Source organism: Polychytrium aggregatum, assembly GCF_025602895.1.
Source record: "Polychytrium aggregatum strain JEL109 chromosome Unknown BJ171scaffold_16, whole genome shotgun sequence".
NCBI classification, from domain to species: Eukaryota; Fungi; Chytridiomycota; class Chytridiomycetes; order Polychytriales; genus Polychytrium; species Polychytrium aggregatum.
Genome location: NW_026516218.1, coordinates 848,339 through 864,275, shown reverse-complemented (window position 1 = coordinate 864,275; position 15,937 = coordinate 848,339). Strand labels below are relative to the sequence as shown.

The window sequence follows — 15,937 nt, the reverse complement described above, 5'->3', positions numbered from 1 at the left end:
CGCCCGATGGCAAGTGGATCGCCTCTGGTTCTGGATCACATGATTCCAAAGACAACACCGTCAAGGTGTGGGATGCCACCACAGGCCAGCTGAAGCACACCCTCGAGGGACACACAAATACTGTGTTCTCCGTGGCGATCTCACCCGATGGCAAGTGGATTGTCTCTGGGTCCGGGTCAATTATTGGCTCTGGTGACAACAATACCATCAAGGTGTGGGATGCCACCACAGGCCAGGTGAAGCACACTCTCGAGGGACACACAAGAAGTGTGAACTCTGTGGCGATCTCACCCGATGGCAAGTGGATTGTCTCTGGCTCTGAGGACAAGACCATCAAGGTGTGGGATTCCACGACTGGCCAGTTGAAGCACACTCTCGAGGGACACACAAGAAGTGTGAACTCTGTGGCGATCTCACCCGATGGCAAGTGGATTGTCTCTGGCTCTGAGGACAAGACCATCAAGGTGTGGGATGCCACCACAGGCCAGGTGAAGCACACCCTCGAGGGGCACACAGGCAGTGTGAGATCCGTGGCGATCTCACCCGATGGCAAGTGGATTGTCTCTGGCTCTGAGGACACGACCATCAAGGTGTGGGATGCCACGACTGGCCAGTTGAAGCACACCCTCGAGGGGCACACAAGAAGTGTGAACTCTGTGGCGATCTCACCCGATAGCAAGTGGATCGTCTCTGGCTCTGGGGACGAGACCATCAAGGTGTGGGATGCCACCACAGGCCAGGTGAAGCACACCCTCGAGGGGCACACAGGCAGTGTGAGATCCGTGGCGATCTCACCCGATAGCAAGTGGATCGTCTCTGGCTCTGGGGACGAGACCATCAAGGTGTGGGATGCCACCACAGGCCAGGTGAAGCACACCCTCGAGGGGCACACAAGAAGTGTGAACTCTGTGGCGATCTCACCCGATAGCAAGTGGATTGTATCTGGTTCTATGGACAAGACCATCAAGGTGTGGGATGCCACCACCGGCCAGTTAAAGCACACCCTCGAGGGACACACACTCTATGTGTACTCTGTGGCGATCTCACCCGATGGCAAGTGGATTGCCTCTGGCTCTGAGGACAAGACCATCAAGGTGTGGGATGCCACCACAGGCCAGGTGAAGCACACCCTCGAGGGACACACAGACTATGTGTTCTCTGTGGCGATCTCGCCCGATGGCAACTCAATTCTGTCTCGCGACGTGGGTGGCAATCAAATCCTCTGGGTCCGTCGCGGTGACGAGTGGGTTCGCTCCGACGAAGATCCCTCCAACTTTACCGCCGCATCCAACCCACATGCATCGTCCCAGTGGACCGAAATCGACCGACGCAGCGCTCCCCAATGGATCCGCCATGGCATCCACATCACCAAGGTCCCACACTCCCTCTTTGATAATTGGAGGGAACGTGTCTTCACTCCATCCGACGGGGTTGCTATTTTGTCCCTTGAAACACCCTACCGTCCAGTCATCATCCTGGTAAGTCCAGCCACTTGTCACCACTCCTCCAGTCCCTCAACTAACACTCCTACCACCACAGCCAATCTACCTCAACACCCGAGAGATCCGAGCCGAGGTTGCCAGATACATCGAAGCTCGACCAGCCATCACTGCCGCTTTCGAAGTGGCAAGAACAGCAGTCGATGAGTAAGCTTGAGTCACCGAAGAACAAGCCAAACCGAAGGGTCTGTTCAAGTGGTTCCGCAAGTAGTGTGGGAAGAACGCAAGTGCAATTGGAATGTATTGCATGCGAAATATTGAATACATGGTGTCCGTATGCCGTGTGAATTTGGGCATAGGTCCGCCTCTGCCGCCGCCAAATTTGCGTTCAAACCCGACCACAATGGTCGTTGAAGCGAAGACCAATGAACCAGTCTCGCGTGTGGCCGGAGCCACGGTGGTTCCAGACAAAGCTGGAGGTCTCAACTGGCGAACCAGTTGGTGATGGGCGGCGGCAGAGGGCTTATCAAATCATATCAAATCAACAGAGTCATGTTCCAGGAGTGGTTCCCATTTGAGTCGGGAGAGTATCGAGCTTGGTGGTCTTGGTGTCGCGAGCGAGGCTCGAGTGGATCAATAGAGACAGGAATGGTCTCGGATGTGCCATGGATGGGCAGGAGTGTCTTGAGGCGTCGATGGTGACGTGCGACGCGTAGTAATCGCGGAATGCGATGGATAGGATGGTTTGTGCCGGAAGATAGCAGGCAATATAGGTAATATAGGCAATGTAGGCAATGATAGTATAGGCCGTAGAAGAGGCAGTATGAAGTAGGCAGTGGGCAATGGGCCAGAGGACGAAGGCCAGGAGGAGCATGATTGTGATTGTCATTTTTGGTTTCTGCGAATGGAACGTGCAGACTGGAGGTGCCGAGTCATGTTAGCCATCGCACAGCATGACACACGGACATGCATGGAGTATCATCACGGAAGGAAATGCACTTACGTTACGGTCTTGAGATTTGCTGCTGCCCAACTGCCTGGGGAGCAAACAGCACCATCAGAACGAGCCGAATTTATGGGCCAGGATTCCCGCCAAAACCCAGCCCGCCAAAACCCAGCCCGCCAAAGCCAACCCGCCAATACCCGCCAGCACGAATCACTCCTATAGGATGTGCTCATCCCGCCATGGGGCCAGGGCCAGCCCCCACATGACGTCGATACCCCGGACCATCATTTTACAGCCAATCCAATAAAAAACGGGACACCCAGGTTTTGACCATTGATCGATTATTTTGTTACCCAAAACCATCGCGCGCTGACCATGACCATTCGCCACACATCCGACTTTCGCACCGCCGCATTGCGATGCTACGCCCTCATCCATAGCCTGCGTAAGGTCGCCTCCATATTCAGTGTATCCAAGAGCACCATCCATCGATGGCACCGAGGATGCAAGCTGGATGACCCATCCCGGGTCCCGGCTCGCAGATCCACTTTCTTCGAGCAGGCATGTCCAGTCATTCGCACCCTGATTGAACAGGACCCGTTCCAGACTGGTCCTGTGTTGCGATGCAAGCTCGAGTCCATCCTCCAGAGGAAAGTGTCGCTCTCACTCTGCCACACTGCCATCCACCGAGCAGGTCTCTCACACAAGAGGGCAACACACCTCTACAAGTCCAAGCGACTGGATGAGCGAGTGGCACAGTTCAGGGACCAGGGTCCGCTCCATCGACCCCGACGGCGATTTGTTTTTGTCGACGAGACAGGGATCAGGAGATCCATTTTCCCTCTCTACGGATACTCACCGAAGGGTGCTTCCCAGACGACTCTGTGATTGTGATGGACAATGTCAGCATGCACAAGACAAGGGCTGTCCTGGACTGCATCGAGCACCGAGGATGGTCAGTGATCTTCACCCCACCTGCCTCGCCCGACTTCAATCCCATCGAGAACTTCTTTGGGATTGTGAAGCATCAGTACAGGAAGGCAGCAGCGCTGAATGCGTCCGAGGGGTTCAGAGTCGGGATGGTGACCCTGTTTGAGTCTGCCGTTCGGAGGGTGCTTCCAGATGTCTTCCCACGGCTGATTGAGCGCGCGATGTGTTTCTGGGCGTGAATCATACCATCGAAAAAGTGCGTCAAAATCACCCTTGGTTTTTTCTTGCCTATGGGTAGAACCAGCGGGGTGTCGAAATCGCGACAGATGGCTCCCCGCAAGAAAAAATCCCCGCCTGACCCAAATCCAGATCCTGGACAACCCAGTGACGCACCTGCTGCCAAAAAACCCGTCATCAAATCATGTCGTGCCTGTGGATTGACCAACCACGTCAAGCCATTCACCAAGAAATGCAAGGCCCGAACCGAGTTGGGCCCCCCTTCTGACTCGGCGTCTGCCTTTGGCGCCGTTTGCCAAGCACCCCCTCCAGACGAGTCCAGTGAAGACATCGCCGTTCCGGCCCTCGTGGTCGAGACGCCTGCACCAAAAGTCCCTGTATGTACCACATGTGGGGAAGAGGGTCATGCCAGAAGCAGCAGCTCGTTGTGTTCAAAAAAGAACCCCCTTTGGAGCTCTACCGAGCCCGACTGTGGTCCAAACGAGTATGCCAAGGCCGAGTACTCGATCATCAAGTGCACTCTTGACGCCATCATCAAGAACGGCGCCTTGCACGACAAGATCGAGGAGACTGTCCGGGCCATGACCCATGTGCAGTACGAAGCATCTCGGCTCCTGGAGCTGCATCTCAGGCGATGCTTGGACGAGGGCATCACCATCCCCACTGTGTCGTCGAGTGACCCTTCGTTCGTTCGAAAGTGTTTCAACATGGTGCATACCGGAGCTACAGATGTCAAGAATGGCACGATCCAAGAAGACAAGCACCTCCTCGACACCTATGAGCTGTATCGAAGTACATGGAGTGGATCGTGTGCCCTACCTCCTGTAATCCTCCCAAAGGGCACTGGTTCACAGGTCCTTGGTTTGGCTGACAAGGCCTATGCCGTCAACTGTGAGACCCATATTCTCGATCGGTATTGGTCCCTTCTACGCCGATTCTGCAATCTGGTCCTGGTTGCTCCCAAGGGTGTGAAACGGCACACACACGTCGACAACTGTGTCAAGTTGATGGAGAATCCCCTCTCCAAGACACTCCTCGGTGATCTGAGAAAATCCTTCGCCCACCATGCCGACCAGTTGTATGAGCTTCGGTACGAAAGCCAGCAGGACCTGTATCAAGTCGTACCAGTATTGGCCAGTGAAGTCTCTCGGCTGACCCACCGAAAGGAGACACTGTTCGTGGCGACCATTCGAAACAGAATCATCCCCAGGCTCGTGAGGGATACCGATGATCTGAAAGGAGAGCGCGGACGACTGAACGAGGAGATGTGTCGCGCTATCGAACGCAGGCAGTTGGATCAACACAACGCACTCCAGACCCAGCACGAGGAGGTGGACAAGAAGATCGCTGTGAACATGAAGCGGATCAAGCGCCTCACCGACCGGCTTGCCCAGACGAAGAAGCGACACAATGTCCCTCGAGCACAGTGCACCTTGGTCCCGCTCTGCGATGCCCGAGCCAAGTATGTCAAGCTCGACACCAAAGCACTGTGGGAAATCCTTGGATACCAGACTGGCACTGGACTCAAGTGGGACGACCTGAAGACCAAGGTCAATGGCACCACAAGGCAAGAGACCTTCTGGCAGACCAACTTCAAGCTGGATCCGAGACTCTTTGGTGCCAGGAAGGAGGGAAAGCAGCTCTTTGGTTGCGAGATCACCACCGATGGAGTCGGGTGCTCGATTACCACACTCAGGTACAAGATTCTGAAGAAGAAGGATCCTGATGCCAAACCAGAAACCACAGACAAGGACGATAAGACACCCAAGCTCACTCTCGAGAAGAAGATCCAGGCCAGAGTCGGTCCCATTGACGACTCTCGGACCACATGGATCGGGATCGACCCTGGTGTGGGATCGATCTTCACCGCTGTCATTCGAGCTCCCGGTCAACCATCCATCCAGGAGCAAGACGGTGTCAAGGTGACCAAGGCACAGCGCGCCAACGAGAAGATCGTGTCGTTCTCCAACAAGGAGTACCAGCATCGAACTGGCACCACCCAAGCGACCAAGTGGATCCAGAGCACCCACAAGATCCTTGGTCTGCAGCAATGGATGAGCACCACACCAAGTCCCAAGATCCCTGGGTTGGCTTCCTTCTTGCGATACATTCGCCATGTGTTCGATGGAGACATGCTGGACAAACAGCTGTACTTCAACCTGACCCGGCGACGGCGATTCAAGCGACTCGATCTCCACAGCAAGCGACAGCGCACCGTCCACGAGATGTGCAAGCGAGTCATTGACCAGGCACCAAGGGAGACCGAAGTGGTGATTGCCTTTGGGAATGCATCCTGGAAACAGGGGAAGGGATATGCTTCCAGTCCCAGGAGACTCAGGTTCGCCAAGTACTTTGAGCAGTTCCACCACCACCAGAGAGGCCCACCAGACCGATCCGTCTCCAAGATCCATGTGTGCTCGGTGAACGAGTTCAACACATCCCAGGTGTGCTCACATTGTCGGGAAGCCAAGCGACTCGAGAAGGTCGAGCATCTTGATGTCGAGAAACCACACTTTGTCCGGAGCTGTGCAAGCTGCCATACGCTGTGGGATCGAGACATCAATGCAGCCAGGAATATGATCTCGGTATGCCAGTCGATCATCGCCACAGGAGATCGACCGGGTGTATTCAAGACTGTGCTTCCGGACCCACCCAAAACAAAGAGATTGCCAACCAGGACGGGAAACAATCGCACGACCTGCCCACTGGGGTCTACGGATCAGCAGACCTGTGTCGCTGATGCCAGGAAGTGACTGTCCCGTTTCTTTCTGGTTTGACTGTACAGTACGACCAATATGCTATTCCTCAAGCGTCAACATGAACCCACAACGACCATGTAGACGCGACCTGAAAGCCTCACGCACCACCATGTTCGACCAAGCAGAAAGATCTGCCATCGACGAGTGCCCACGATGATAGCGCAGCACCAAACAACACCACGAACCACAATACCCACCATCCCAGAACATACACACCGATAACACCATTCTCACAACCCCAACGGACACCACACAAACAGACATGAAACACAACTGCGCACGGATACCACGGAACCATCAACAAACCACAATAACAACGATATATCAATATTCCACATTCGACGACATCCCACACCAAATTCCAACGAACCCAACAGATACGGTATCTACCACACTGTGCCCCCGATAACACAAGTCACACGGACCACACAAACCCAAGCCACACGCAAGCAGACGACAGAAATATAAAAGAGGACGAATTCCCCCCAAACCCGATGGACGTCCAAACCCAATGACTACCACGACTACCACGACGATCACAACTATCACGACTACCACTACTATCACGACTACCACTACTATCACAGCAACCACAGCAACCACAGCAACCACGACTACCACAACACCACAACTATCACGACTATCACGACTACCACGACTACCACGACAACCACAACCACACTTAACCTAAACCTAACCTAACCTAACCTAAACCCTCACAATAAAACACCATATACCACAAATATCACAACTACCACCACTAACACCACTACCACATCCACCCCAACTACCCCAACCCTACCGTCCTCCCCTACCACCACCCCCGCCAACCACATCATCTACCCCTACCCCGCCGTACCCCTACGACTACCCCGTCTTCCGTTAGGTTACGCTAACCCTACCGTCCTCCACAGCCCCCACCCCACGTCTACCCCTACCCTAACGCCTATACCGTTTTTCCCCATCTACATCATCTCTCAAAAACGGTATAGTCACCGATATACCCCTATACTACTTCACGGACTGCACCCTGCCATCCGAGAACAACCCGCTGATGATGTGGCGGCCCGGTGACGACATGAACCAGCGCCGCCCTGCAAAGGCCCTGTCGTCAACGAGGCAGTCGATGCCATTCTCAACAACTACCCAAACTGGGAGGATCTCTTGAGCGTTTCAAAACTAAATAGGACACTCGTTTTGAGACAGGACTGATGTTATTTCTGGAACCTGAATACCCACCCACTCATCGCTTGTCACGACCAAACGCAGTACCATCGATTTCCGCATCGCTGCACTGCGATGCTACTCGCTGCTCCGCAGAGTACCAAGGTCGCCACCATCTTCAATGTGTCCAAGAACAGCATGATCACTGTGTGCAGGTCGATTGTGGTGACCGGAGAGCGACTGGAGGTCTTCACTCGGAGGCTGCCAAAGTGATCTGTTCCGTTTCTTATGGCTGAGCTTTATGCATGCCATCGCATACTACGCTGGCATGTGGGATGGTGAGCGTGTCCCGTTTCCCCCTGAATACAGTAGCGGTTGGCTCATTCGAGCCACTTCAAGGCCACGGCATATTGATTCGAGATGTTGCCCAATGGGCTCAATCAAAGCATCTTGTGTATGATTGGAAGATCAACAACGACCCCAGCCGACCCAATCCTCCGAAACGCCCTGTGATGTTGCGTCATCCAAACGAGTATCCGCCCGTTTTCGCTCATCACTCCGAGAAAAGGGCTTTCTCCGACCCAAGCGAGCACCATCAAGTGGTATCGACATTCACCGTTGTCGCCTATCTCTTCTCACTTGAACTCGACGCTGTCCATCGTATCGCTCCAATATGGCAAGCCAAGCCTTCGTTCCCACGGACCCTGAAGTCCCTGTCCCTCCCCCTCTCTCCACCATCGAGGCCTCTTCGGTCGACCTTCATGCCAGCGACTCGGCCACTCTCAACAGGGACAGTTGCTCCTCGTCCAGGTCCAGTCGTTCTGCCAAGTTCAAGTTTGATGGCATCTACTCCTCAGCCACTCGCCTCCCTGACTCACTCGTCTCTCGCGCCAAGCAAGGTGATCCCTCTGCTTGTTTCGATGCTGCCAAGTTGGTCTCAGAGGGTCTCCCGATCGACCATAATGAGTGGAAGCTCGCCGCTCAGTTGTTCAAGGCCGCCGCCGAACGGGGCAACCTCGAAGCGTCCTTCCAGATGGCCTGGGTCGCATTCCTGGGCGAAGGAATGGTCAAGAACGACCGCCGCGCCCTTTGGTTCTGGCAGGAAGTCAGCAGCAAGTCCACCGACCCGGTTCTCAAGCCCATCGCCACCCACATGGTCGGGTGGATGCACTATCTTGGCCGGGGCACACCCCTCGACAAACAGAATGGAATCAAGACCATCCGCGACAACCAGTCGGATGACTTCAAGCTCGGGGAGGACGAGTGCCTTGTCAAGTGGTGGAACAATGTCAAGTCGGAATCACCCACAGCCCACAAGTTCTTCGAACTGTGCCAGTCGGGATCTGATCGAGACTGGCTCTGCAGCCACTTGATGGCTGTGTGTCTGTTTCATGGATTCGGAACCACCCAGGACCAGACGAGAGCAGCGAGAACCTTCGAGCAACTCGCCAACGACGGCCATAGTGACAGCCAGGTGTGGATCGGAATGAGTTACGATTACGGCGATGGAGTATCTCGGGACTTGGTGAGGGCGTTTGAGTGGTACAGCAAGTCGACCAAACAAGACAACTCATATGGACAGTGGAGGGTTGGTCGATGCTACTACTATGGGCGCGGGGTTGCCAAGGACAGAAGAAAGGCATTCGAGTGGTTCAGCAAGTCGGCTGAACAGGGAAATCGGTACGGACAGTGTTGGGTTGGTTGGTGTCGCAATGAAGGTGACGGCGTTCCCAAGGACATTGATTCTGCCATCTTTTGGTGGCAACAGTCCGCCGACCAGGGAAACAGAGATGCCATCACCACCCTCAAGTATCTCGGCAAGTGGCCCTGATTATCGATTGTCATTCCCAACTGCCATATCATCATCACCGAGCCTATGGCCAGAGCAGCCGAGCAAACTGCACCAACACCCACCCCAGACAGCGCGATACCAAAGAGTGAGCTCGCAAAGTGATTCCGATGTTGTGGCAATGGCCGAGTGATGTTGTATTTGGCAACCAATACACCCAATACATTCAATACATCCAATATACAAGAGTGCTGTCCCACATCCGTTGCTCATATTGATTTACAGAACCATCGAATGACTCGAAAACGCCATTATCAACATTCACTCATCGATACCCGCTCTGCAGCCATAGATGATGAGCACGACCCAGACCATCCCTCGCCTCATCGTTAGGAAGAAAGCAGGCAGCAAGCCACCAGCCACCAGCCTTCCCCGACACCAAGACCATCTTCCCTCGATCCGACATGACCCACGACCAGATCAGTTCCTCTCGGCACATAAACCTCCCCCCTTCCAACCACATACATGGCGCGGGCCGTCGCACCACATCGCATCGTATCGCCAGCAGGGCTTGACCACTCCATCATCGTCGACAGAGCCAACCAGTCTCTCGAATACTCTCTCGCATTGGCGAGCAATTGATCATTCACCCACCAGAGTCGCCGTGATCAGATGACCCTACCCTCCATCCATCCCGTGGCCAGCGCTGAAGATGTTCGATTATATTTGTTACTATAGTCAACTTTATTCAAGAAGACAAATCATCAGGTTCAACAGGTTGGTACCCCCGGCACGTTGAGTACACAGGCAAGCCTATTTACTCCTGTTGCAGCCTAGTGCTGCCTCAGCTGCCCACAAGGTCAGAGACCAAGCGGGTCAACACATTTTCAAGCAGTTCCCACAAGGGAACAGCAGGATCGAAGGGAGGTCAGGGTGGTGGAGTGGCAAATGCTGGCACTATACTACGCTGTGATGAGGGTGCAGGGGGAGACTGCAAGGGTGGGACTACACTGAGTGTGGGAGTGGGTGCTAGTGCAGGGTGTGCACCAAGTGCGAATGCTCGGAAGGCAGTGCGGGGAGCGGATACATGAGCAACAAGTGATCCAAGTGCGGGAGGGTTGCGACTGCGAGGGGGAGTGCGATCGAAACTGAGCAGGTCCAGCAGCTTGCCTACCTGCTGTGGTCCTCGATGGTCCCGAATCCATGAAATAGACACACAGCAATGAAATATCTGCACAACCAGTCTCGGTCCGATTCCAGCTGGCAGAGGTTGAAGAACTTGCGAGATGCGGGTGAATCAGAGCTGGCAGTCGTCCCGTATTCATTTGCCAGACACTCGTCTTCTCCAAACCTGATGTCATCCGCTCTGCTGTCTCGGATGAGGGGAGTCGAACGAAGCCTGGGCGAGCAGCAACGCTATCCACAACCCCAAACCACACCCCGAGTGCAAGATCATGGTGGCCCTCACCATCGTTCTGCAAGATGCGATTCATGAGATGGCAGGACGAGATGCAAGGCCAATGTCGGTATCGGCAGCTCCCACACTGCACTCCACAACGGTCCAGAAGCTTACCATCGCAATGCAGTTGATGGAGAAGCATGACTGCGGGTGCGTCGACCGACAGAGCATCGAGGTGGTTCGACAGAACAAGACACGATATCCACAATCAGAGCTGCTCACCAAAGAAACCACTCACCAACGGCCTGACGATGTCAGCTTGAGTGAACTGTCCAACAGCCGAGTGCTGGAACAGCAGGCTTGCCGAGCAGGGCAACAGCACAGCATCGAGGAGACAACCAGCCAGATCCACCGCCCAAGCACAGAGTCACATCGGCAGACTCAGCAGCCCAGTGAACACAACAGCACTCACGATGCAATCTGGCAGAACGGCCACACCAAGGCCGTCTCCTGGCTTGCCAACCCGACAGGGGGAAAGCGTCTGTCCTTTCCTTTCGGCTTTCCCTTCCCTCTGCTTTCGCCCTCTGGCTCTCCCTCACTCTCTGGACCTCATCTGCACGTCTTTGGAACCAAACGTCTCTTGACTCCCTCACCCAACCCCGCCATGCTCAGAGCAATCTCTTGTTGCTTTGGGGGACTCGCCGTCCCATCCAGCGACCGAGATGTCTCGTCGCAGACCCCTGTCTCCCAGCAGCCAACCTTCCCTTCTCCGCTCGATCCCTTTGGCCCCTGGCTCCATCCCGTCGAGTGTCTTGTCAACACTGCCCGCGACGAACCCGATTCCCTCCTGATCAACACCTACGAGAGCGGCGCCTCGGAGCGACTCAGCTATCTCCGTGTGTGGAAGCAGGCGTACTCGGTCGCCCAGGCTCTCAAGGCTCTTCCCGGCTGGGACGACGACGACCACGAGGTCATCGGCACCTTCTGCGAGGCCGAAGCCAGCTGGGTGATCGACTCGCTCGCCGTGTGGATGCTGGGCAAGTGAGTGTCGCTGGTCTGGTGGGATGTTGTGATGTTGTGGTGTTGTGATGTTGTGATGTTGTGATGTTGTGATGTTGTGATGTTGTGATGTTGTGATGTTGTGATGTTGTGATGTTGTGATGTTGTGATGTTGTGATGTTGTCGCTTGTTCGAGGCGATATTCACAACCCACATCACATGCCCAACCCTTGCTCCGTTCCATGACAAGGGTCGAGTCTCACCTGTCTCTTGTTGCCATCCAGGAAAACACTCAACTTTGCCCTCAACCTGCCTCCTGCAGCCCGCAAGGCCCTGTGCGAGAGGCATGTCCCTGTCCTGTTGTCGTGAGGATGAGCAGGCTGGTCCGAGGTTTGAATCGGGCCAGCTATGCCCGATCCCGATCTGACACTCGCTTCACCACCAACTGACAGACATGCGACCAAGTACATTCTCCACCACCACACCAAACCCGGCCGCACCGAGGGTGTGACGCTGATCGATGCCGCCACCTTCCCGGTGCTGGACAGCATTCCGTCCCCGTCTCTCGATGTCTGTGGGCCGCTTGATGAGTTTGTGACCATCCAATGCACCTCCGGAACAACAGGTACACCTGCCAGGCTGAGTGGATGTCACAGCAGGAAGGCTGAGGATGATGTTGTGTCGACGACGCATTTCCGATCCGTGACGCTGATCCATCTTGTCTCGGGGCCGATCCCACAGGCATCCCCAAGTCGTGAGTCTTCCTGAGACAGTTGATCACATATTGCAATGTTTGAACTCTCGCCTCTGGATCCCAGTGGAGGAGCCTCAGCACCCGACCTGATCCCATTTGGGTTTCGCATCCATCGATGCAGCTTCAAGTTCTCGCACACCGGAGGAATCGCAATTCGAAATTCCATCCGTCTTGCCGGAATCAGGACTGGGATCTGTCAGGTGAGATGGCCGACCTTTGCAGCCCAGATGGCTCGACACTCGGCCTTGTAACCAATGATATCGCTGTGGCCGTCAGACGCCATCGTTTGTGGCAACAATGACCTTGCTGCTCGGCACGCTCAATCTGAAGGGCTCGTTATGGATGCCTGAGCCAACACACAACACTGTCGACAAGGTCAAGAGTATCATACGGACACTGGATGATGGCGTGTGGTACCTCTACCTGGTAAGCTGTCAACCTGCCTCGGAGGAGTCGTTCACGATATGGATGCTGACGAACGATATTGTGCTGTCACTCTCATCGGTCAGACTCCCTCGTTCATGAAGATGATCATCAGCATGGCCCAGTCCGGTCGCTCGGATGTGGAGTGGGCGGCCGCCAAAATCATCGGCCTCGGCTCCGAGCTCGTTCCGTCAAGTGTTGTCCAGAGTGCGAGACAGGTTTTCCCCAATGCTGAACTTCAGCTTGCTTATGCATCCAGTGAGGTAAGTGCAGAGCCAAATCTGGGTTGACATGACTTTCCGGAACAAAGGCTGTTTCTCACTCCATCTCGATCATCAGTCGCTGCTTGTGGGTGGTCTCTCAGTGGCATTCCTTCCAGCCAACAGCGATGTTCCTGATAAGCTGGTCTACAAGCTCGTCAAACCCGGTGTGCGCTGTCTCCTCTTTGACGAGGAGGGCAACATTGTCGACCAGAAGGTCTCGAAGACTGGTGTGCTCGTCTTTGCCGTCGACAAGGACCATCCCATCAAGAACCACCCCAACTTTGTCAATGCCGATCCAAACAACAAACTCTCACCCTTCGGCTTCCTTGAGGATGGCTCGCCCCGTGTCTGCACCATGGACTGGGTCGAGATGGTTGGCGAGAACCAGTTCACTGTGGTTGGAAGGTGAGTCAATGGCTGGGTGTTGCATCTCTCATTGATGGCGAGTGCACATCCGGTACCCTGAGGACACATCCCACTCCTGTATCCCGGATACTCACGCCATCCACTCCCTCACTCCACACCATCACTCCAGATTCGACCAGAAGATCAAGGTCAACGGCGTCTATGTCGACCTCAACGCCCTCGAGGAGCTGGCCAACGAAAACATGTCCAAGGTCATCTCGGACTGTGCCTTCATCCAGACCTCCGAGAAGAAGATCGTGATGCTCTTTGTCCGCAGAAGCGGCTCTCAGGTCAACCCCACTCCTGCCGAGCTTCTGCAGCTGACCGAGGACATGTTTGCGCTGACGAACGTCGCCAAGTTCCCGATCCACAACTGCTTCGAGCTCGACGAGTTCCCCTTCAACGACTCGGGCAAGCGCGACCTCAAGAAGCTCAGGCGCATCGCCGAGAATGTCGATCAGTTCGGCAAGTCGGTCGAGTACCCTCGTTTGAAACTCGCCAACACTCCCCTGTCCCGCACTGCCGCCAAGATCTCCACACTTGGAAGCCAGATCATCGACAACCCCGCCCTCGACGGCCGCAACTACTACATCGGCGGCGTCGGCTTTGACTCGCTGAGTGTCGGCCGTCTGGCCCTCGCCATCAAGGACGAGTTCAATGTCGAGATCTCGCCGCTGATCTTGCTGTCGAACGGAATGACACCGACTGATGTCGCCCAGTTGGTTGTCGACATCCTCGACGACAGACCGATGATTCCGCCGACAGTTGATCTGGCTGCTGAGGCCGCCAAGCTCGACGATGCGAGTGTGACGGCCGAGGGTCTCCCTCCGTTTGTCTATCCCAAGGACCCTCGCGGCATCGTCCTGACCGGTGCCACTGGCTTCCTCGGTGCCTTCCTGGTCTTTGAGCTGGCACACAAGTTCCCTCGGGCCAAGATCAACTGCCTGGTCCGAGCCCCGACCGAGCAGGCCGCCATCGACCGCATCATCAACACGGCTCAGAAGTTGGTCCTCGATCCGAGCCAGAGAGCCTTCCTTGACCACAACCTCAAGTCTCGACTCGTTGGACTGTGCGGCAACCTGTCGCAGGACAAGTGGGGACTCTCGGACGAGCGATGGAAGGAGATCAGCGAGGAGACCGACATGATTGTCCACAATGGCGCCGAGGTCCACTGGCTGTTTGACTATGACAGACTCAGGGGACCCAACGTCCTCGGCACGGCGACGGCCCTGAGACTGGCCACAACCCACCACCTGAAGCCGCTGCACTACATCTCGACCATCGGCACGATCCCGATGGCCAAGAAGGCAGACAAGCCGCTCGAGGAGAAGATCTACTCGGCCTGGAACATCTCTGGCGGGTATGGCCAGACCAAGTGGGTCTCTGAGCAGCTGGTCAACAAGGCACGATCGAGGGGAGTACCTGCGACGATCATTCGCCCAGCCGTCATTGCCGGCGACAGCCAGTACGGAGGTGAGTCGAATGTGATGTGGTGTGGTGTGGTGTGGTGTGGTGTGGTGTGGTGTGGTGTGGTGTGGTGTGGTGCAGATGTCTCAATCGTCACATGGACTGGCCATGAATCGATGGTCTCGATTGTCAAGTGCCACTCATCCACCAACTGACATCAACTGACGCCTTCACACCCTCCATCGCTCCAGTGTCCAACTCTGATGACTACATCTGGCGATATGTCAAGGGATGCATTCAGCTCGGTGTTGCTCCCTCGCACGCCACTCTCGTCACGATGACCATGGATCCCGTCGACCATGTCGCCAAGGTGGTTGCCGAGATTGCCGGCTCGGAGGAGGCCCTGTCCAAGTTTGTGTTCCACATCAGCGACTCGGAGCACAGGTGAGGAGTGTGTGATGTGGTGTGAAGTGCGATGTGGTGTGCGATGTGGTGTGGATGGTGGATTCCGACTCTGATTACTCACTCACCCACTCACTCACTCACTCACTCACCACAGTGTCCTCTCCGAGACCCGGCTGTTTGAGATTGTCAGGAACCATGGCTGGCCGATCCTGTTCGAGACCCGCGAGCAGTTCAAAGAGGCATTCCACTCCCATCCCGCCGTCGAGAGCAACGCCCTGTTCCCGCTCATGCACATCATGATGGACATGTCCTTCACGATCGACAACGCCAACACCCGCTCGATCTACCCGACTCCCTGTCCCTCGCTGGAGGAGGTCGTCGAGAAGTGTCTCAGCTATCTGCACCACGTTCGCTTCTTGGGCGATCCCCTGGACCCGTCTTCGTCCTTCAAGATCAAGTATCCCGAGACCAGCGTGGTCACCCGCACTGGCCGCAACTGATGTCCGATGCGCCACGGCAATGTGCTGATCCCAGTGCCATCAAACAGCACCATGAAGTCGAGCGAGTGAGTCTCGAGGCTGTCGTGAGATTGCTGTCCCCCAACACGAGCGCCATCAG

General features: G+C 55.4%; 3 protein-coding genes across 3 annotated transcripts; all 3 read left to right on the top strand.

The window, feature by feature from the left end:
- Positions 1 to 1,976: 1,976 nt before the first annotated feature.
- Positions 1,977 to 2,651, top strand: BJ171DRAFT_503289 (uncharacterized protein; the record flags this gene model as incomplete). Its single annotated transcript, XM_053110861.1, has 2 exons — positions 1,977 to 2,350; positions 2,457 to 2,651. The coding sequence occupies exons 1-2, from the start codon at positions 2,282 to 2,284 to the stop codon at positions 2,649 to 2,651; spliced, it is 264 nt and encodes an 87-aa protein (XP_052967296.1). The 5' UTR covers positions 1,977 to 2,281.
- A 5,497-nt stretch (positions 2,652 to 8,148) lies between these two features.
- On the top strand, positions 8,149 to 9,306 carry BJ171DRAFT_598779 (uncharacterized protein; the record flags this gene model as incomplete). Its single annotated transcript, XM_053114870.1, has 1 exon — positions 8,149 to 9,306. One exon carries the CDS (start codon positions 8,149 to 8,151, stop codon positions 9,304 to 9,306), a length of 1,158 nt encoding a protein of 385 aa, XP_052967295.1.
- Positions 9,307 to 11,273: 1,967 nt separating this feature from the next.
- BJ171DRAFT_598778 (male sterility protein-domain-containing protein) lies at positions 11,274 to 15,819 on the top strand (the record flags this gene model as incomplete). Its single annotated transcript, XM_053114869.1, has 11 exons — positions 11,274 to 11,704; positions 11,947 to 12,006; positions 12,115 to 12,287; positions 12,404 to 12,416; positions 12,538 to 12,616; positions 12,693 to 12,842; positions 12,926 to 13,102; positions 13,179 to 13,507; positions 13,638 to 14,980; positions 15,166 to 15,358; positions 15,474 to 15,819. The coding sequence occupies exons 1-11, from the start codon at positions 11,328 to 11,330 to the stop codon at positions 15,817 to 15,819; spliced, it is 3,240 nt and encodes a 1,079-aa protein (XP_052967294.1). The 5' UTR covers positions 11,274 to 11,327.
- Positions 15,820 to 15,937: the final 118 nt, after the last annotated feature.